The following is a 21,971-nucleotide window of genomic DNA, read 5'->3' on the forward strand; positions in this document are numbered from 1 at the left end:
TGGAGCCAATCCCAGCCAACACAGGGCACAAGGCAGGAAACAAACCCCGGGCAGGGTGCCAGCCCACCGCAACAAATGTACTTTGCATATTGTTATTATTTATGAATATTCTCAATAATTCAGTGTTTAAATTGTAACTTAACTCCTGCTTGTCTTTTACTACACCTAATTGCCTGAAGTTATAGATGTAGAAAGGAAGGTGGGGAGAAGTTTTATGGTACAGTACCTTATTGACAGTGGTAAGTCTGTGGGATTTGAGGCATTCTGACAAAAGCTACATATTAATAATACAAAACGGGAAAGTAGAGCAATATATTTCTCTACCAAGACAAAACAGAGGGTCAGAGTAGCTTAACAGTTAAGGAGTTCTCCTGGGTGCTACAAAGTCACAGTTTGAAACACTGAGCATTGACTTCTATGAAAAGCCTATTTGTGTTGTTCTATTTGTGGTTAACACGTCTACCTTGCAGCCCCTTATTACAGCAACAGCACGATAAACATATATGAATATTACTCATGTAATATTTCAGCGTTTTGTATAGTGTAGGAAAGGTCTGCAAATTATTCTGTGGTTAATCATAATGTCCTACTTGTTACTGCAGAAAAATCCATGTCAGTACATGCACAGTCAACTGTTAATGCCCAGAGGTAATGTGAATCTCAAACAATGTGCTATTATTGAAATTCTTGTGATGCATCAAACAGTCACAGAACCTTAAAACTTACAGTCAGAGATCAAAGGCGTGAAAACTGCTAGCCACTGCCCTTTATAAAGTGAGGATTCTGAGAAAAGACCAGCGATGCTCATTGACTCTCCTCACTCTTAGCTGGCCAACAGCAGTGGCCCATGTGAAAGGGCCAAAAAAAAACTATCACTGTCCAAGAAAAGTTTGAACAACCTTATTCATGCCTTATGATGTTCAAGGTTCCATGAAGGATAATATTCAATCACCAAACTGAGTAGAAAGAGGTGGTTTCAGATTTGCTTTACTGTTATGTTATTTACTCTTTATGCCATAGATCCATCACATTGAAGCAGAATCCAAAAAGTAGTCAGTGGAGTGGCGTCATCCAATTTACCAGTCAGGGTAGGTTATACTTGAACTATACAACACAATCATGTGGTCACACCTCACGTATTTGTGCTCCATAGTAAAATAAAGACTTTGTCTGCTCTAGGTTCAGAAGAGAATGACTAGGAGCAAATCTGAGAAAGTTGAAGTTTTGAGTTAAACCCATATTAGTGTTTGCTTACTTTGAATTGAATATAAATTTATTTCATAGTCATAGATAATGGTATAGTCTTTTCCCCCTTTAAGTTAGTATGAGATAGAACTTTCTTATAACTAAGATACAGTGTGATAATTGAGTTAGTTGTTGTTTAGAAAAAGTTCTGGTGTCTAGCAGGGACTGAAAGACCCATTTTCACCATAGAAATGGGATAGGCGTACAGTTTTCTGATCATTTTGAAATGGTTCAGAAACGTTTAGAAGTGATCTCTAACGATTAGAAATGAAATAAGATTTATAAGCTGAACTTCTCTTAAACAAGAACTTTTCTAATTTTTGCTATTTTCATTTTTTCTTTTTTGTGTGAACTGTTTTATTTTAAATGTTAAGTAAAACTTTTAAAAATGAAGATATTTTGTCTGTGGAATTCGCCTTGCTTCGAGTTCGGAGAAACCGTGGAAATGTTTGGTAAGTTCAGCAAACTCTGCAAAAAGCAATTAAATCAATTAGGATTAGATTTGAGTGGATAATAATGTGTGTAATTATTTGTGAAGTGTCTCTGAGGGATAGAGAATCGTCTGCTAACTTCGCTGGACTGATGATTGTCGCCAGATAGTGGCTTGAGCTGTGAGAAAGTCGTGCTAATCACTGTACCTCCATACCTCAATGAGATGAGATTAATAGAATTAAGTATCATAACAGTAAAATTTCTTTCGGAGAGTGGCAACAGGAGCAGGAAGCATGAATTTACTGAGCAGGTACTCAGCCCTCTTAAACTATAAAGTACATTTTGTTTCATTTTTCCCTGACACTTTTGTTCATTTACTGCTGCTGCTACTAAGCACTAAAACATGTTGATTCTTCTCCTTCTTGTTTGCATCACCTGCACAGCATTCTGGGTAACACTATTAAAGGCGCAGGCTACACTTATTACGTACAGATCACATACAAGTCCATACAGAAAGAGCTTTAACACTCAAATATATTGACACACTTCCAGTTTCCTTCTGCACACTCATTATGTGTTCAATTGCACTTGTAAACTTTTCCACTTATTTTTAGGATTCTGGTGAAACAGTTTTTCTTTCCAGTTGAAGTGGTAGGAGTTGTTGCTGTAGTAGGTAAGGTGTGGAAGGACTGGTCAAGGGAGGAAAGTGGCGGTGGTGGAAAGGGGGAAAATCTGTTAAAAAACTGGCACAGGGCATTTGCCTTTTCTACATTCCCTTCTAGCACCCAAGCCCTAGATTGCTTGAGTCCAGTACTTACACCGTGTACATTCCAGATGTCTTTCATGTTATTCTAAATTAGCTTACTTTCTTTTGTAGCTGTTCTTCAGCACTTAATGGGCATCTTTCAGAGCCTCTTAATCACCAGATTTAATTCTTCTCTTCCTCTTGTTCAGGAGACCTTTTAGACACCTAGGCCATGTGACACATTTTGTCATCTTGACCTATTTGTAAAATAGGGTGACACTCAGCTACTGCCATTTGTCTACTGGAAGTCTTTCTAAAACAATTTCTTCTCTCCCTGCATGGTGTCAATGGAAGCTAAAAACAATCTTGGTGCTGGGCTCGATTTTCTTAGGCCAGCTTTCTTCACTTCGAGTTTGGATATGCGTCTCTAGTTCTTGTGTTTAGTTGTTGGGAGTTTTTGTGGTATTTGTAACTTCTTTGGCCATACCCTACAGTGCGAGCTCCATCCGGCCTTGACGCATTCTAATTTAGCACGTGACATTTAGCGCCATGTTGGGATCTGACTGGAGCTTAGTGTGTTCCTTGCCTCCTCTTCCTTGTCCTAATATGTAGATTGCTTTCCTTTAACTTTTTGATGATTGACCTCTTGTCTAGTCTTTAATTATAACATGAGATAAAAATCTCCCAAAATAAAATGCACCACATGTATGTCCATTGCAATGCAATATACTTAATGCGTTGGATTACATGTAATTTTGACACAAGTAATCTTCCATACAACTATGGTGGCATTTGTACTTTCAAGATATCCTGCATTAGATACAAAGCTCTCTTGTTCATAGCAGTTCCAGTTAGCCTCTTTGTAAGCTTGCCCCGGTGTTAGGCTTGGTTTCCTGGTTTTTGATAATTTCAGTTTTTGACTTACACTTTCTCTGGCCTGCTATGTTTGACCCCTTTTTGATGACAACTCTTCTAGTTAATCAGGCCCATGTGGCTGTAGTGGAGACACAGCAATTTGATCTTCACTACACCTGGACAGGTTTGATCTGTGGTGTAGGCCTTCATTGGATAATCTAACTAGTGATTTAATAGTTACACTATATTTGAAACATTAATTTTCATGATGGATCCTTCAGGTCCAGTCTGGACCCCTCATTTGATGTGCAGTTTTTGCCTGGCCCTGTCTATCGCCATCTGTTTCTGAGCACCATTACTTGGGCTTGTTATACATGTGGCCATAGGAGGCCTTTCATGAGTGAGTCTGTGTTGCGTGAATATGGGGAAGGAATTAAGTATGACACCACTGTCTCCTTACTGGAGAAGGACAGAAGCCCTGAAGCCCCTTAAAGTTACTTCGTTTGAGGTTGAAGCCACACCCCTTTCAGGCACACCAGTATACAACAAAGAGGCCCTCTGGAAGTTGGCATACGGTTGAGGACCAGCTTCTGAGTAGCACGGAGTTCCAAGCCTCTGAAGGCCTTTTCAAAATGGCGCTAAGCCTATTGTTTATTTAGCATGATTGAGCTTAGTTTTCTTTCCATACTGTACCTCAAACACTAAAATTAAATGGGACATTCTGTAACCCATCCTCATTACTTTGTTTTTTTTTATTTCATTTTGAATTTACATAATGGGATGAGCAAGACAGTGCCTAAAGTGGGTCGAAATTACTAGTGGTGCCCTTTTTATGGCGATACAGTAACATTCAATCATAGAGATAGCTCTCCTTTGAGTCCCACAATACGTCAACACTCATTCAAAGAGCAGGGGTGGGATGATGGACGGGGGTCACATGTGAACATTCGTGAAAAGGTGTCGGGACTTAATGGTATGCAAAAAGAAGGTGCCTGTCTAGTACCAGTCTGATCTTCATGATATAGTCAAAGTTGATCCAGAAGATGAGGAGATTTTTGGGGAAGCTCCTGTGAAACTTTAAGCACCATGACACATCGATATTTGATCAAAGAGCATGGTGGGGGTATGAGGGTTGGGGTCTTCATGATGATGCCAGTACTAAATGGTATGCTAAAAGAAGCTTCCAGTACAATAAAGTTTTGATTTTCATTATACAGTCCCACTCAATCAAAGGGACAGTTTGGTTTGAGGGTCCCCTTGTGAAGCTTTGAGCATTGGGATACATTAACATTGAAGAATGGGGAGAATTGGGGTCCCCTGTGAAGATTTGCAAAAATGGTGGTACTCTAAGAAAAGGTGCCAGTACTCGTACTTTGTGTTGAATTTCGGTCACTGTGCACTGGTAAGCACCATCCCACTTCCCAGTTCTGGGGCAAGGGAATGAAAGGGAAGCCCATCTGAAGGTGTTCACCTGAGTAATGGGGACTGTCACCTTTACAAGTGCCTACAATCTGGGTGGTCCCATATCTACAGTATTTTACGTGCTTGTGAACATCTGCTTGTATTCCTGGCTCCTCAGTTGTTTAGTGCTTTTTGGATTCTGTCGCCTGTCCATTGTTGCCTATCTGTTTTCTGGATTTTGTTTTGTTAAAACATACTACATTTTACCTGCTTGTCACAGCTCTTGTCTGGCATCCCGCTCATCTGGTTTTGCACTCACAAATTGGTAGAAACATTTGGCTTAGTGAGATGGGGTGTAACTTTGCTTTTTGCTTTCTTCTCCTTTGGATGAGTCTCCTTCTTAAGGTGACTGACATTGGAAAATGGCTCTTAGTGACGGTGCGGTCAGGCAATGCGTTGTCTTCATATCCCTCCTAAATGTCATGGTGACTTTGCAGATTTTCATAGAGGAATGTCAGATATACAATTCAATCGTGGCATTATTATCCATTTAAAGTCCTCTTATTCTCTTTTGAACAACATTCAACGTATCTACCTCAGTCAAAATACAGCGCCTTCAGAAAGTATTCAGGCCCCTACACTTTTTCACATTCTGTTATGTTGTACCCTTGTGCTAAAATCATTTCAATTCACTCAACAAGGATTTTAGGAAGTTTGGCGAAGTATTAAAAATAGAAAACTGAAACATTCCATCAACATAAGAATTCAGACCCTTTGCTGTGACACTTTTAGCTCTGGTGCGATTCTATTGATTATCATTGGGATGTTTCTACACCTTGTTTGCAGTCCACCTGTGGTCCCTTCAGTTTTTTGGTCTGATTAGGAAAGGCACACACCTGTCTATAGGAGGTCACCCATTTGAGGAAAAACCAAACCGTGAGGTTAACAGAACTGCCTGAAGAGCTCTGAGACAAGATTGTGTTGAGGCACAGATGTGCTGAAGGCTACAGGGAATGTCTGTAAGCATTGAAGATTCCCAAGAGCACAGTGGCCTCCAAACTTCTTAGGTGGAAGCCAAACTGAGAAATCATAGGAGAAGGGTTATGGTAAGAGAGGTGAACAAGAACCTCAATGTTCACTCTGACTGAGCTCCAGGGAACTAGTGTGAAGATGAAAGAAACATTCAAAAGGACAACCACTCCACTAATCTGGGCTTTATGTCAGAGCTGCCAGATGACACAGGTTTGCAAAATAGCACCTAATGGACTCTCGGACTATAAGAAACTGAACTGTTAGACCTCAGTTTAAGAATCACACCTGGAAAAAATCAGGCACCACTCATCACATGCAAAATTCCATTCCAGTGGTGAAGTATGGCGGTGGCAGGGTCATGTTGTGGGGTTGGTTTTCAGTGTCAGGGACTGGAAGACTAGACTGGGTGAAGGGCAAGCTGAACGGAGCCAAAAATGGAGAGATCCTTAAATGAAAACAAGAGCACTCCTGACCTCAGGCTGGGCCGAAAGTTCACCTTCAAACAGAACAATGACACTAAGACAACACAGGAGTGACTTGTGGTCAACTGTATGGATGTCCTTGAGTGGCCCAGCCAGAGCTCAAGCTCAAACCCAAACGGAAATCTCTGGTTGACCTAAAAATAGCTGACCTTCAGTGGTCTCCATCCAACCCAGCAGAGCTTGAGAGGATCTGCAGAGAGGAATAGCAGAAAATCCAGAAATCCAGAAATCCAGGTCTGCAAAGTTTGTTGAGCCATACACAAGAAGACTCCAGGCTGTAATGGCTACCAAAGGGGCGTCAATGCAGTATTGAGTAAAAGGTCTGACCTTGTTTCATTTTTTTTTTATTAAGTTTAAGAGATTTACAAAAAAATTCTAAAATCCTGTTTTCGCTTTGTCATTCTGGGTTTATTGAGAGTCGCTTGATGAGGGAAAAATGAATTTAAATTTGTAAAAAAAATGTGTAAAAAGTGAAAGGGGTCTGAATATTTTATCAAGGCGCTATATATTTGTACCCCGTTTACAAATGTGAAAAGCCCCGATTGCCACCTTCTGTTTACAGGTGCTCATGCAGGTTGTCCTCAGAATGCCATTGCTTAGTGATGTGTGTTTTAAACCATCAGCTCCTACTGAATCTCTAAGTGTTAGAGAATGAATCAGTAAGAACCTTCACAAGCAGTGGAGAATGTGTGTGGAGACAATGCTTTCAATGAAGCCACTACTAGTCGAGAAAGACCAAGCAGTGGTGGTCTGGCCAGCCAAAAAACAGTCGTCATCCAGTGTTTCTTCAACTTACTGATGAAATAATGAAAGAGGACTGACTGGTTACAACCGGAAGGCTTCCAGCTAAACTCTCAGGAACCAGGATAAGCATGAACAACGTTATTGATGCCTTGGGATATTCAAAGATAAGTGCACGTTCAGTTCCACCCACCCTGGCCACCGATCACAAAACTGTGAAGAAGCAAGGGTGTTCAGATGTGTTCTACTATTACATAACTCTGCTCCTCACGTCCAGCACCTGTGGCTGAGTGTCTAGGTTAGGAAGGATGAAAGGAATGAAACTTGCGCAGAGTCAACAACCATCTGCGACGGTGTGATCAGGCGATGCATTACTCAAATGAGACTTTATGGCCCTGTTAAATATCTTAGTGACTCTGGAGGTTTTCATTTAAGATATTTTAAATACAAACTAAGTTCTTTTTGCAGTGGCTCATCACTGAGGAAGAAACATGGATCCATACTTCAAAACAAATACCAAGAAACAGTTGATAGAATATTGTAGGATTAACACCTGACCATGCCAGTGCTTCTCAGATGAAGATCCATCAAGATGAATGTTCATCTCCATCCAGGGGAATGTTCCATGTCTGGGGTTGGGAGGCATGATCAACTGCTTTCTGGCACAAGCCCATGAAAATCTCCAGATCTCCACACCCTGTTGTGTCAATGGCTAGAATTGCGGACAGTTAAGTTAGGAGTAACTGATTTTGGTCACCCAAAGTATTCATATTGTTGATGAGGTCCATATCCAACACTGTGCATGCAAGGTTTCCTCTGAGAAGATGGCTTCCATTAAAGATCATGTGGACAAGATGCTTGCTTAGGGGTTTACAGAGCCTTCCACCTCACCACGTGCTGCTCTGGCTGTGCTCAGAAAGAAGTTAGATGGAGACAATTGCTTTTTTGTGGATTTTTGAGGACTGAATTGCAAAGCTCACCAAGCTGCATATGAAGTTACATGGAACATCAGAACAACCTAAAACAATTCCTAACAAATGTAACAGCAAATTCAGTTTGGAGTCAACTGAATGTATAGCATCTCTTATCAGAAGATTCAGGGGATTGTCACAATGGTGCAGAAGTGGTCATTTTGGTAGACGTTATGCCACACACTCAAGACATTAACTCCTATTTGTTCATTTAAAGTTTGAAAAAGTGGCCAAGGCATTCCTGGAGTGTTTAGCCTCACAATAACAGTCACATACAATCTTGAAAACACAGACACACAGAAATCACAAAGTTCTGGTGGATGTTCTTCTCATCCATCCTACCACCCAGATGGTGGACCTCCAGCTTTCTGCCTTCAGATTTCAGGTTCTGATTATGATGATGATGATGAGGTGATTAAAGCAGTGAATGAAATTCCGTCTGGTCAAGCTGGTGATTAAAGTCCTTGTGTTTTGATGGCACAAAGCTAATGAAGTTTAAAATGAGGAGTGCAGCGAATCTGATCATCATAAGAGGAAGTTCCAGCAATTCAGTAACAAATTAGCAGAAATAAAATGATGTGTTGCTGATTTTATTCAAAGTGTGACCTTCATCGTGTGCCTGAGATAAAAGTCACTCATTGTATAAGCTAATGCTTTTCAGATTTGGTCTCCTTTTATTGTTGCATAATACATATTTGCACTAAAGTATTGTGGTGCCTTAACACTTGTATCAAACCTCAAACGGCTAAAACAAAGTCATACGGAAAACTGTGATGAGGCAGGTCATCTAGAAAAAGCAGCGTACACTACATACTGGACCCAAAACTAGAAATCCATAAAATACACCCAAGATTGAGAGCCACACGGAAATTCCTGTTAAAATGTCTGCAGGGGCCAAAGGTGGTCTAAGTAGAGCCCTTTACACAGTTGGCATGTTTCATAAATTCCAAATATGAAATAATGATTTTAGGGTCCTTTGAAAAAATTGCTGACTGTTTTGGGGATCCCCTTCAAAAACATCTCACCTTTATCCCGTAATTAAATAATTTGCTGAACCAAGGGTGCAATGCAAAATTTTGGGACCTAATGTGATTTCTAGGAGATAATGTATCACTTGCAGGGGAGGAGAGGAGAGGAGAAACTCACTTCCAAAGGACTCCCGGAATATCAGCGAGAGTTGAGTTTAGGATTTAGATAAGAGAAGACAATTTGGTGCAACAATTCCTGCTGAACCTATTAGAGATAATGTTCTCAAAATAGCATGGAGTTCGCTTTTAGAACTCCCTAAAGTGCCACTCTCTACCCAAGTGCTTGGTCGTGTATTCCATGTGTGCACAAAGAAGAACTTTCTAACAGTTGTGTGACATGAGTACCTTAACAAGTTTTCATGTGTGTCCTTGATGAAGAATTTAACGGTGACACTTCAGTTTAGGTACTTCAAAAACGAATCCATTACTCATTTACTGTTACTGCTGTGTGACAAAGGCTTCCTGTTGTCTTCATAAAACTTACAAAATGTCAGTAGGTTGGTTATTCATCTCTGTACAGTATGGTATATTAACATGATGGTAAAATTACATGTAAATATAAAGGATTTGCAAATTTTATACTAAATATACAATATCAAGTCTCAGTTAAGCCACCTCAGACCACTCCAAAGTGACGTTTTGTTAGCAGATCACATTTCAGAGATGAATCAACACTTTACTGATGCTTTATAAGTGTCATGAAGACCCAAAGATGTGTCATAGTCTTGTTACATAACAATAAGTGAGTAATAGGTGTATTTTTGCAGTACCAATTTAACTTAAAATGATAACTAGGATCCACTGCACTATTTCCCTTCATAATTTTAAACTTTTTAATCATGTCCCCTCTTAATCACCATTTGATTAACCTCCTTCAGTCTCTCCTCAAAGCTCATACCGGAATCAGCCTAGTCGCTCTCCTCTGGACTTTCTCTAGTGCTGTTACGTCTTTTATTTACAGTCTGGGGACCACAACTGTTCACAGTACTCCAGGTGAGGCCTCACTAGTGTGTTATTTAACTTAAGCATAACCTCACTTGACTTGTACTCCAACCATTGTGCTACATTAGAAGAATCGAAAAGTTGTGATGAGAACAGGCCGTTCAGCCCAACAAGCTTGTCTAACTTATTCATCTTGACTGTCCAATATATCACCAAGATGATATCTGAAAGTCCCTAAAGTCCTACTGTCTACCACACTATTTGGTCATTTATTCCGTATGGGTCTAAGGTTCTTTGGATGAAGAAAAACTTTCTAATATTTGGGTGAAATCTGCCCTCAACAATAGTCTTTGTGTTCTTATTGCAGAATTTATTTTAAAGTTACAACTGAGATCCACTGTATTAATTCCATGCATAATTTGAAACACTTCAGTCATGTCGTCTCTTAATCTCCATTTGTTTAAACTGAAAAGATTCATCTCCTTCAGTCTCTCCTCATAGCTCATACCTCTCAGGCTCAGAATCAGCCTAGTCGCTCTTCTCTGGACCTTCTCTTGCACTCTTATGCCTTTTTTGATGAGGACTCACTAGTGTGTTACTGTATAGTAGCGGATAAGTTCTCCCACAGATAAGTCAGGACTTGATTTTACCGTATAATTTATGATATTTGATATGTTGGTTGTATAAATCGAATGCAGAAAACTCACTCTTTTGGTCCAAGAGATTATGATATGCTAACGCCCACCTGAGAGAGTAACCACGGAGCACACGGCCTCTTTTTTTTCTATGTGGTTGCGGCAATGCCCTATATCAGCGTGTGCTCCTAACCTCTCACTCTCTCTCTCTATTGTGTCTATGTGACCACACGGTAAGACCCGAACTATTCTGAAGCAACGTTTGCACTGATTTGTGTTTTTTGTATCTCCCCTCATACACCTTTATCATAGGAGCATCTCTTATCTACGATGGAGTGTTCGATCAGAAGAAAATATGAAGCTGGTTTTAAATAAAATGTCGTTGAAGTAGCAAAAGAAATTGGTAACTGTGCTGCTGCAACAAATTTTTGATGCGTCTGAGAAACTAATGCGAGATTGGAGGAAGCAAGATGTTTAAAAAAAAATTTAAGTGTTACGTTTTTGAACGGGCGTATAAGTCGGGGTCTGATTTTATGATCGATTTTTCAGGTTTCAGGACCCGACTTATATGTGAGTATATACGGTAACTTTAGTATAACCCCTTTGACTTGTACTGCACACATCATGATATTTAACTTAACATCCTGCTAGCCTTCTTGATTGCTTCTGTATGCTGTCTGAAAGTAGATAGTGACGAGTCCACTATGACTCCACAGGTCCTTCTCATACTGTTGGTTTCAAGCTTCAGATTTCCCAAAATAATAAAACATTTTGCATTTTATTCAGTTCTTATACACAAAAATCAAAACCAAGACTGTGCCACTATAGGCGAGGGGTAGGAAAAGTCAATCCTGGAGAGCCATCATGGCTGCCAGTTTTTGTTCCAATCTGATCTCTTAATTAGAAACCAATCTTTGCCATCAACAGATGGTTGTTAGTGCTCACATTCTGCCATGTTAGGTCATTCTTATATGGTTGATTTTTTCCTTCCCAAGGATTTCATCCAAATGATTTGTATCCTGAGCTGGATTACTAATTTTCAATCCTTCAGGTTTATCTCTTCAGTTTCCTTCTTAAATATTTTATTGAACCAGATAGTTCACGATGAATATGCACACAAGTAAAAGGAAACAAGTCAGATGAGAACTGCCACTTGGTTTATCATTTGCATCTTATTGCTGATACGAAGCAATTAAAACAGTGAATGCAGCAGCTTAAAAGAAAAATACAGGCTAGGAGTTAGTGTGTTTATAGTTTGGTGTAAGTGTTTAAGGGTTAAGGGTAGGGTTTAGTGTAGTCAGGTCAGGTTGGGGAGCATGCACTGGTACAGCACATTGTCACACCCTCCACACAACAAAACAACTCGGGATCCTGGTTGGCAACCCCCCCAGGCAGACACGCGGTCCAGTCCCACCTACCAGAAATGACCATCTATCTGCCACAGCCAGGTGTTATGTGGGTGTCCCCTTGGCCTGGTCCAGCCGCTTGGGTCCTCAGCAATGAGGGTCCTGCAAGCCGGATCACCCTCGGGGAATCACACCACATGGCTGTAGTGCCGTAACTGACTTTTCCTCACAATGCAGGTAATGTGCCTCATTCGGGACTCCATGAGCAACTGCTCATTCGACACAAAGTCAAACCAGCGATACCCAAGGATTCTCCAAAGAGACACAGTACTGAAGGAGTCCAGTCTTCATCTCAGGTCACTGGATAGCGTCCATGTCTCGCAAGCATATAGCAAGACAGGAAGCACCAGGACTCTAAAGACTTGGACCTTCGTCCTTTTGCAGAGATTTTTAGGAGCGCCACACACCCCTTCCCATCGACCTCATGACTCCCCCATGCTCTCCCAATCCATCTACTTGGCAACTGATGATTGCACCTTGTCTGGTAATGGCTTGGTGTTTGCTTAAGAATTACCAGAATATTTTGATAATCGTTTAAGCAGAAAGCACAATAAGCTCTGCTATTGTGTAAGTCGGAGGTTTTGCTTCGCTATGCATGTCTTTGTTGATAGGAGATGATAGGAGATAAGAACCATTTAAAATCAAAAGTATAATATATAGCTGCAACCATAATTTGCATATGATTTCAAAAGTGTTTTCTAATTTCGCTGTTGGCTCCTGTTTATGATCTCAGGAGCGTTGAGCAGCGGGTTTTGGAAACATACATTTATTTTTATGAACTTTGGATGGTGGCACAAGCACAACCTCAGTACAGCCTTCTGACTCGAATGGCACGGCTCTGAAAGAACTTTTTGGGGCAAGAAATTTAATTTAAAAAAAAAGGCAACGTGGTCCTGGAGTCAAAATGACCACCTCATATCTAGAATAGTTTTATAAGATCCGTAAAAGAGCTGAGCAGGGAGAAGAAAGGAGGAGGGAAGCGTCAATCCAAGAATGGTCTGACTTATAGCTGACACTTCAAGCTACGCAAGGAATCGGCCACCTGGGAAGATTAAACACCTTGCAGCACCTGGTCCTGTGGTGTTCACATGTTATTTTGGTTTTATGGCACGATCTGTAATGTCTGAATAAAAAATGTAACTTTCTCTCCTGCCTGCTCTGCTGCTCTGTGTAATTGCCTGGGGATACAGTGCTGACATGGAGGTAAGAGCAGGACTGGCTCTGGGCAGGGTATGCATTGGCCTAGGGGCACCATGGCCTGGTAAGAGCAGGACTGGCACTGGACGGGGTATGCATTGGCCTAGGGGCACCATGGCCTGGGGGCCACCAAAATGTCATTTCATACGTGATAGCAAGAGTGCTGATCTCCAAGGGGGATTCCTGCCTACTCCCCCAAATCGTTGATTTCATATGTAATTGTATTGAAAAATAAGCTATGCATATACTTGAGTAAGCTAAGCATCTATTTGACTAAATACTTTTAAGATGAGCACTGATTAATAATGATAATGATGAGCACTGGAATTAAAGATTAAAAATAGAAAATGGAGATATTGTGAAAATTAATTAGCTGATTATATATACTTACATGTATTTTTTATACTTTTTACATATATTTATCTACTTACCGTATATATTCACATATAAGTTGCGTCTTGAAACCCGAAAAATTGATCATAAAAGCAGACCCTGACTTGTACGCCTGTTCAAAAATACGACACTTTTTTTTAGGGCTGATGTCGACTTTTGTCAAAATTCAGGGGTGAAGGACGGTAATCAGCTGTAAACTATGACAAAACTCGCCCTTATGTTTTAGTTTGACTCTCTTTGCTAGAAGGAGAGTTACTGTACATAGCTTTGCTGAATTAACCTCGATTCCCTACGCGTGCAGGAGTAGCGAAGAGCAAACAACCTCTAAAATGGCATCGACATTGGTTAGAGTCCAAAGCGAATGTGCAAAGCAAAATACTCCATGAATGTTTTACATACTTTTGTTGAATAGGACTCTTACTTGTCAGACTCCGAGTTTGATGCAAAGTGATCTGGAGATGGATATCAAAAACGAAAGTGAGGTGCCAGCATCATGTGATCGGTCCTCTACAGCAGCATTCGCCTGGGAGGACCAGCACTTATGATGACAAGAGGTACAAACCAGATTGTGTCACTACCACTACCGTCGCCCTCCTGCTGTGATGCCAAACATGCACCAACAACAGAACATAGCAACAGACGTTTTATGTTGATTTATGTGTGAAACCATTGCTTTGTGTGCTTTACAGAAAACTTGAGTTTTTTGGAAAAATAATTCAACCCTCAAAGAGTTAACATCGTCTTGCCTTCCTCCAATCTCACATCAGTTTCTCAGACGCATTGAATTTTGTTGCAGCATCGCAGTTACCAATTTTTTTCGCTACTTCAATGACTTTTAATTTAAAACCAGCTTCATATTTTCTTCTGATCGTAGATAATAGATCCTCTTACGATAAAGGTGTATGAGGGTGTGAGATACAAAAAACACAAATCAGTGCAAACGTCGCTTCGGAATAGTTTGGGTATTACCATGTGGTCAAATACCAGAAAATATATGATAAAATCAAGCCCCGACTTATCCGCAGGTATAATTTTTTTGATGCACCTTTTGTGTGCTTAATTTTTCACTCTTGAGTACTGGTTATATTTTTCAAAAAGGGAACCTGTCGTATTTAGTCACCAATATGGTAAAGCTCTCAGAAACTGCTGCTTTACAGTTTACATCCTGAAATATTATCCCTGAGGACTGGGTGGAGGATTAGCAGTAAGGGGGCATGGCTGAAAAAGACAGGAGACAAAGGAGGCGCAATGCCAATAGGTGTTGTCCATTAGCATACGCAGGAGTGTCTGAGTATCTTATCTATGTTTTGACATGTTTTGATACTTATCTATGAGTATCTATCTAAGTTTTGTATAAAGATGGAATAGTGGCTGTCTCTGTGGTCTGAGCACAGCTTTAAAGTCTTTTATTAAAGGCTGACTGGAACCAGAAGGCTTTGGACTCCACATCATTTTCTGTCTTGAGATTATATTTTGCGACCATTGCAATTGTGCCAATCTCAAAGGGGGGCCCAGCCCACCCAGCACTTGTTGATTTCATACACTCTTGTGGTGGTGCTGATCTCCATTGGGGACTTCACTCTCCTTGATTGCTTCCAGCTACGTATCCCAATGTAGAAGTTGGGCTTCTCTTTTGGATGTCTCTTTTTGGGTGCTTGCCACCAGCTCTGCCTAGGGGCACAATGTACTCTTAAGTCATCCCAGGGTAAGAGTGTGGCATTCTGTTAAGGTCTATATAATAAGGAGTATAAAATATGGTCACCCTAGGATCCTACCATAACAAAACAATGCTTCGTTAAAGTGATAGGATACTCAGAATCAAATGTCCCATCCCTACAAAAACCTGCAGCTACAGCAACACTCCAGGAATGAATTTGAGGACCCCTGATATAAACCATTGTAATCAATTTAATATTTGACTTCAAAACTTCAATGACCTTCTACCTGAGTCACACACAACCCTTCGCTATGAGGTTCTGACTTCTTTCAAACTGTGACTACAGGGTCCCAACACCCCGTGACGTGACATCTAATCCTGCTAGGGTAAATGTTAAAAGTAGGCGGCAACATCTCTTTTGTATTTGCTAAATGAATGCAATGAAGGGCCCGACTTACCATCAGGATCTGAGTCCAGTATTCAGGGTTAACCCTGAAGAGTCAAATTCGGACGCTCTGAAGGATTCTTCTAAGCTCCAGTATTTCGTGACGGCACACAAACTCACAGGGTTGAAAATGAGAAACGGCGCAGCGATCGTTTGAACCTCTGTGTGTGAGCGCTTCTGTGTAGGTACCAAGAGCAGAACTTCTTAAAACGCCTCTTAAGATTGTACAGAGTAATTTATTTTCCTGGCATCTGAACATCACCCATATTTCAGTACTTTTTTTTATCTATATAACTTGGAAACAACATTATTCAGACCAGGAGGTCAACATCTTTAAGTGTCTTGGGATCAGAACATAAATGTGAAACAAGTTCTATGTTACAAGATTTTTTTTTCTTTTTTTCTTTTTGATAGCTTTGTTGCTGTTAGTGACAATGACATTTAAACATAAAAATTATATATATATATTTACCATTCTCTATTAACATTTTATACGATTCTTGTCTTTTTTTTTGTTTTTTAATTTAAACAGTAGTACCCGTCTGCAAAGAGTGTCTCTCAAAAAAATCAGTGATTCCACCCAGCCATGGACACCCAGCGTACACTATTTGAGAGAAATGAACTGTATATCTTTGGAGGGAACTAAGCTCTCAAAGATTTTGCCCTCCTGGTAATATTCCAGTATGCTCTAATTATAGCTTAATTCCATTAAAACACATTTAGGAAAAAAAAAAGAGAGAGAGCATCATTTACAATCTGTCATCAGGAGAACAAATAACGAGCCATTGAATGTAAACTTGAACTAAAATTCTAAATTATCTCCAGTTTGGCACTAGTGATAATATAGTTTGGCACATTTTTACTCCTCTTCTTTATATATTTATATTTATATATATATATAAGCACATATAATTGAGTTACTAGTGGAACAGACAGGTTTTATGCAAATATGGATGACAAACAGATTTGAATTTATTATCCTTTAACACTGTATCATCATAAAGAAAAACCCGGTATAAGTGAAAAAGGAAAAGAAAAAAAAATTAAAAATAAAAAAAAACTATTAAAATATCTACATCTAAAAGTTTAGGCAGTGAAAAAGCACTTCATTGACAAGGAGAGTGGAATGATGTTCTGTTAACTGTCTGGAACTGTTTAAAACATTTGTTTAGTTGCCACAAACAACTTCACATTATCAGAACGAACAATACTGCTAAATACTTCCTTCTTGCTGTTAAAACATAAGTTTCTTTTTAGGAAAGAAAAGGTTGGTAGTTCATACATCTTTCCATGTTTTTTTTTTTTTTTTTTTTTTAAAACGGGAAACAATATTTAGAGCCACTGATGAAGGGACACTCTGGCATCCGTGTAATATACACAATGCACTTGTATCTCCGTAATGTACATCAAATACTTTACAACAAAGCATAAAAAAAAAAAGTAAAAGAGTAAAGGCCAGGAGCGTCTTCTTAATCAGAAGACTCTCCAAAATGCAAGTTGAAGCTTTGAGTCACAATGAAGAAAAGATAATTAACCAAAACGTGAAAAGCTGTCCCCATAGCTTGTGTAAACAGTTCGATTCTTGTGCTTGATGTACTCATCTCATCGCCCTTCTTCTGTGCCAACCCCACTCCCTCTTCCTCTTCCTCTCTCTTTTCTCTCACTCTCTCTTTCCATCCCCGACTTTACTGCTGCCCACAACGATATTTTGTCAATTTGACATAACAAGCCACACTTTTCGATTCTACTAAACGGGTCTCCTAACATCTCATACGACCGACTGTTTCGATATGTTTTCACCCAAGGTGTCCCTCTCCTGTCTTTTCTATTCTTTTAAAAGGAACCGTTCTATGGAACAAACTTTGACAAACTAAACTTGCTTAAAAATGTCTTGTGGTATGCATGCACATGCACGGCCCCTCTGTGGTAATTTTTTTGTTTTTGTTTTTGTTTTGTGTTGTATTTTTAATTTTTTTTTTGCTTTAGAATTTTGACCTAAACCCAGGAGTCTGGTGAGGCCGGGTAGTGGCTCGTTTCATAATTTAGTTCACTGTAGGGTCGAGCGGCTGAATAGAAGTCCACATAGTTGCCGGTTGACTTCAGTCCCAGATGCATATTGTAGTCTGTGGCAGGTGGCGGGCGGTGGTGGACCTGGTCTTCAAAGAAAGAGTCTTCATAATTTCTGGTAGAATTTTGGAATGGTGGATACGTTTCATAGTCTTTCCTGACGTTATCTTGAGGAACAGGTTGAGATGACACCTGCAAAGTATAAATAATAACATTTTATTGCTGTAAAAACATAATTTGAGAAGGTGTAACTCATACAATTGACACATCATTTAAGTGTGCAACTTAAGAACTTTAGAAATATTAGAAAAACTGGTAACATGTTAGAGTAGGTACTTCAACAATGAATCCATTACTCATTTACTATTATGTAACAAACACTTCTTGGGGTTTTCATAAAACGTACAAAGCATCAGTTACTCTGCAATGTGACCTACTATCAAAACGTCAAAATGTTGGAGTGGTCTGAGGTGGCTTAACTGAGACACATTTCTCTTGATATTCCATATTTAGTATAAGACCTTCATATTAACGCACAATGTTAATATGCCACACTGCACAGAATGAATAATCAATCTACTGATGTTTTATAAGTGTTATGAAGACCAAAAGAAGTCTTTGTTAGGGTCTTGTTATATTACATTTTTGCAGGACCTAAACTGAAGTGTTGCCAAAAAAACCTTTGATGAGAGCAGGCCATACAGCCCAACAGAGCTCACTGCTATATTTCTTTTGTAATGTGGAGATCAAAACTGTACACAGAACTCCAGATGAGGCCTCACTTAATCATAACCATTGTGCTATATAACCTTACATTATATTAGCTTTCTTTGTGGTCTTTGTACACTGTCTGGATGTACTATAGATGGAGACGAGTCTACTTCAACTCACTGGTTCTTCTCATGGCCCAACAAAGCTTGTCAGTCCTGTCCACTTAATTCCTCCAGAAAACATCAAGTCAAGTTTCAAATGTCCCTTGAGTCCTACTCTTCACCATATGACTTAGTAGCTTAGTAGCCATGTGTCTATGATTCTCTAACTTCCAAACATTACTGCAAAATTTACCTTTAACAAATTTCCAGCTGTGTTCTCATTTTAAACTCATAGTCTTGATCCACTGTACTAATTCCTTTCATGATTTTGAACACTTCACTCATGTCTCCTCTTAATCTCCGTTTGCTTAAACTGAAAAGACTTGGCTCTTTTAATCTTTCGTCAGAACTCATCGCCGGTAGCCCTGGAATCAACCTAACTGCTCTTCTCTGGACTTTTTCTGTTACTGCTATGTCCTTTTTGTAGCTTGGAGACCAAAACAGCACACAGGACTCCAGATGAGGCCTCACCAGTGTGTTGTAAAGTTTGAGCAGAACCTCCTTGGACTTGTACTCCACACATCAAGGTGCTATATAACCTAACATTTCATTAGCCTTCTTAATGGCTTCTGAATACTGCCTGGTGGTAGATAGTGATGACTCCACTATGACCCCTACGTCTTTCTAATAAGGAAAACTTTGAAGTTTTAGACCTCCCATTGGGACCCAGGAGAACAGCACTTATTATCATTCCACAATACTCTCACAAAAAATGTACGAGGGACATTCAAAAAGTTTCCGCACTTTTGTTTTAACTCTATTTATTAAAAATTTCAAAAACTTTTCTACATAGTCACCTTCCTTTGCAATGCAATTTTCCCAATGTTGTACCAAATTTTTAATGTATGGAAGAATAATTTTAGGGTAACATAGCATTCATCTTAAAGAAATAGCATAAAGAGTTAATAAATATCAGAAACCTGTTCAGGCCCACCAGGAAACCAGAGAAAGGTCAAGTGAACAACAAAATATACACTGAAATATAAGAATTGGTTTACGAAAAATACTGACATGGTCAAGTAAAGAATGTACCAGAAGAAAGGTTGATGTAATATACAAAAGTTACTGGAGGATGACTAAGAAATCAGCAGATGTCCTGTAAACCAGAATGAACAGTTGTTATATGCACAGAAATTTCAAGGGTGGTGGCTCAACTCAAAATGTACAAGAAGAACTAGAATATGTTTAATTTTATATAAATCATTTGGGTGTAAACCAACGAACCAACCAGAGTAAAATGTATGCATTGATTGACACGGTATGCAAATTCAATAGATTATAAAATGAACCTCTATGCTTTGTTTTCTCTGATCATTCTGACCAGGCTGTAACAGACTATATTTGAAGGCATTTTGCCGAGGAGTCATTAAAAGATACCATGAACAGCTCTTCTCATGCTGATAACTGATTTGTCCTGTTAGAGGATGTTTCTTTCTTCAATAAGATGTTACATTTCGACCACAAATGCCATCACCGTTTCCAATGAAAATATAAAAGTGCAAAACTTTTTTGAACGTCCCTCATAATACAAACACCTCTAGACATTTTCATTAAATTATTCTTTAGAACTGTTACATTGAACTACACTGAGAAGAAGAACAGTTTGCCTTCACTGCTATTCTGCCTGTGGTTTCTGTCCTGGGGATTAAGAGCTCATTATTACATCCAGCTCAGTAGAGGTAAGAGGAGAGTCCTCAATTGAACCTGTGCATAAAGTAGTCTGGGGTGAAAGAGCACCATATGAGCAGATGAATCTTAGTAGGTGAAGCCCTAACCACCTAGTGTCCACAACATGGCTGACGATCCTCAAGTTTGGTAAGCGGGAACTCAAACACACAGGTTTAATCGACAGGTCTGTGTGTAGTCTAGTCTTGGGTGAAACCACATTACATAAGCAAGGGTGTATCTTAGTGGCTGAAGCCCCAACTGCCTAGTGGGCACACTATGACTGACAGTCCTCAAGTCTAGTAGGTAGAAATGTGAACACTCTGGTTTAATTAATAATCCGTGCATAATGTAGTCTTAGGTGAAAAAGCATTATAAGTAACGATGCACCATAGTGGGCAAAGCCCCAACTGCCTAATGGGCACACTATGGCTGATGATTCTCAAGTTTGGTAAGCAGAAATGCTAACATTCAGGTTTAATCGATAGTCTGTGCAGAGTGTGGTCTGGGGTGCTACAGCATCATATGAGCAAGGGTGTATCTTAGCGGCTAAAGTTCCAGCTGTTTAGTGGACATGCTGTAGCTGATGATCCTCAAGTCTGGTAAACAGTAATACAAACACATGTGTTTAATCGATAGTGTGGTCTGGGGTGAAACAGCACTATGAGTAAGGAGTAGCCAACTGCCGAATGGGAACGTTATGGCTAATAATACTCATGTCAAGTATGCAGAAAAGTGAATGCACAGGTTCAATTGATAAGCCCCAACTTCCTAATGGAAACAATTTGGCTGATGATCCTGAAGTCTGGGAAGTGGTTACAAGAACGCACAGGTTTAATCCATGAGCATGGGAAAGGTGCTGTATAAGTAAAACTTATTATTATTACTTGATAGTCTGTGCATAGTGTAGTCTGGGGTGCTACAGCACTATAAGTAAGAATGTAACTTAGTGGCTGAAGTCCCAACTGCCTAGTGGGCACACTATGGATGGCAGTCCTCATGTCCAGTAGGTAGAAATGCGACCACACAGGTTTAATCGATAGTCTCTACATAATGTCGTCTTAGGTGAAACATCATTATAAGTAAGGATGCACCATAGTGGCCGAAGCCCTAACTGCCTAATGGGTACTCTATGGCTGATGATCCTCAAGTTTGGTAAGCAGAAATGCTAACATTCAGGTTTAATCGATAGTCTGTGCAGAGTGTGGTCTGGGGTGCTACAGCACTATAAGTAAGGATGTAGCTTAGTGGCTGAAGTCCCAGCTGCCTAGCGGGCACACTATGGCTGACAGTCCTCAAGTCTAGCAGGTGGAAATGCACACACTCTGGTTTCATCGACAGTCTGTGCCTGGTGTAGTCTGAGGTGATACGGCTCTACAGGTGAGGATGTACCTTAGTGGCTGAAGCCCCAGGTGCCTTCTGTGTACGTTATGGCCGACGTGGCAGTCCTGTCCAGGTGAAAGTGCTATATATGACTACAGCTTGGACTATTTCCTCCCATATTGCAAAGAGACTAAGGTTTAGGGTCAATGTGAAAAGCAAAGCATTTCTCACTATATTACAAAGAGTAACAAAGGAATAAAAAGACAACAAAAACTAAAAAAGAATAATTATACATACCTGGTTGTTTTTGATCTCTTCACTGGGAGTGACATAGGAGTTCCGGAATAATGTTGAGGTCCCACTGGAGATTTGCACTAAAAATAACAAAATAAAACTCAGTAAATCATAGGATGATCTTCTTAGTGTCGACAACACAG

The 21,971-nt window shown here is 39.8% G+C and overlaps 2 protein-coding genes across 2 annotated transcripts in view; one reads left to right on the top strand and one right to left on the bottom strand.

The window, feature by feature from the left end:
* Positions 1–21,971, top strand: part of LOC127528438 (uncharacterized) — a 398,423-nt gene that overhangs the window by 371,340 nt on the left and 5,112 nt on the right. The window lies entirely within an intron of this gene.
* The window catches only part of ctnnd2a (catenin (cadherin-associated protein), delta 2a), a 1,670,075-nt gene continuing 1,663,927 nt past the window's right edge, over positions 15,824–21,971 (bottom strand). The window contains exons 23-24 of the mRNA XM_051929317.1: positions 21,832–21,908; positions 15,824–17,866 (exon numbers count right to left, since the gene is read on the bottom strand). Of these exons, the coding sequence (XP_051785277.1) occupies positions 17,603–17,866; positions 21,832–21,908 (341 nt within the window). The 3' untranslated portion in view covers positions 15,824–17,602. The remainder of the gene's footprint in view (positions 17,867–21,831; positions 21,909–21,971) is intronic.

This window comes from Erpetoichthys calabaricus, chromosome 6 (assembly GCF_900747795.2).
Source record: "Erpetoichthys calabaricus chromosome 6, fErpCal1.3, whole genome shotgun sequence".
In the NCBI taxonomy this organism is placed as follows: domain Eukaryota; kingdom Metazoa; phylum Chordata; class Cladistia; order Polypteriformes; family Polypteridae; genus Erpetoichthys; species Erpetoichthys calabaricus.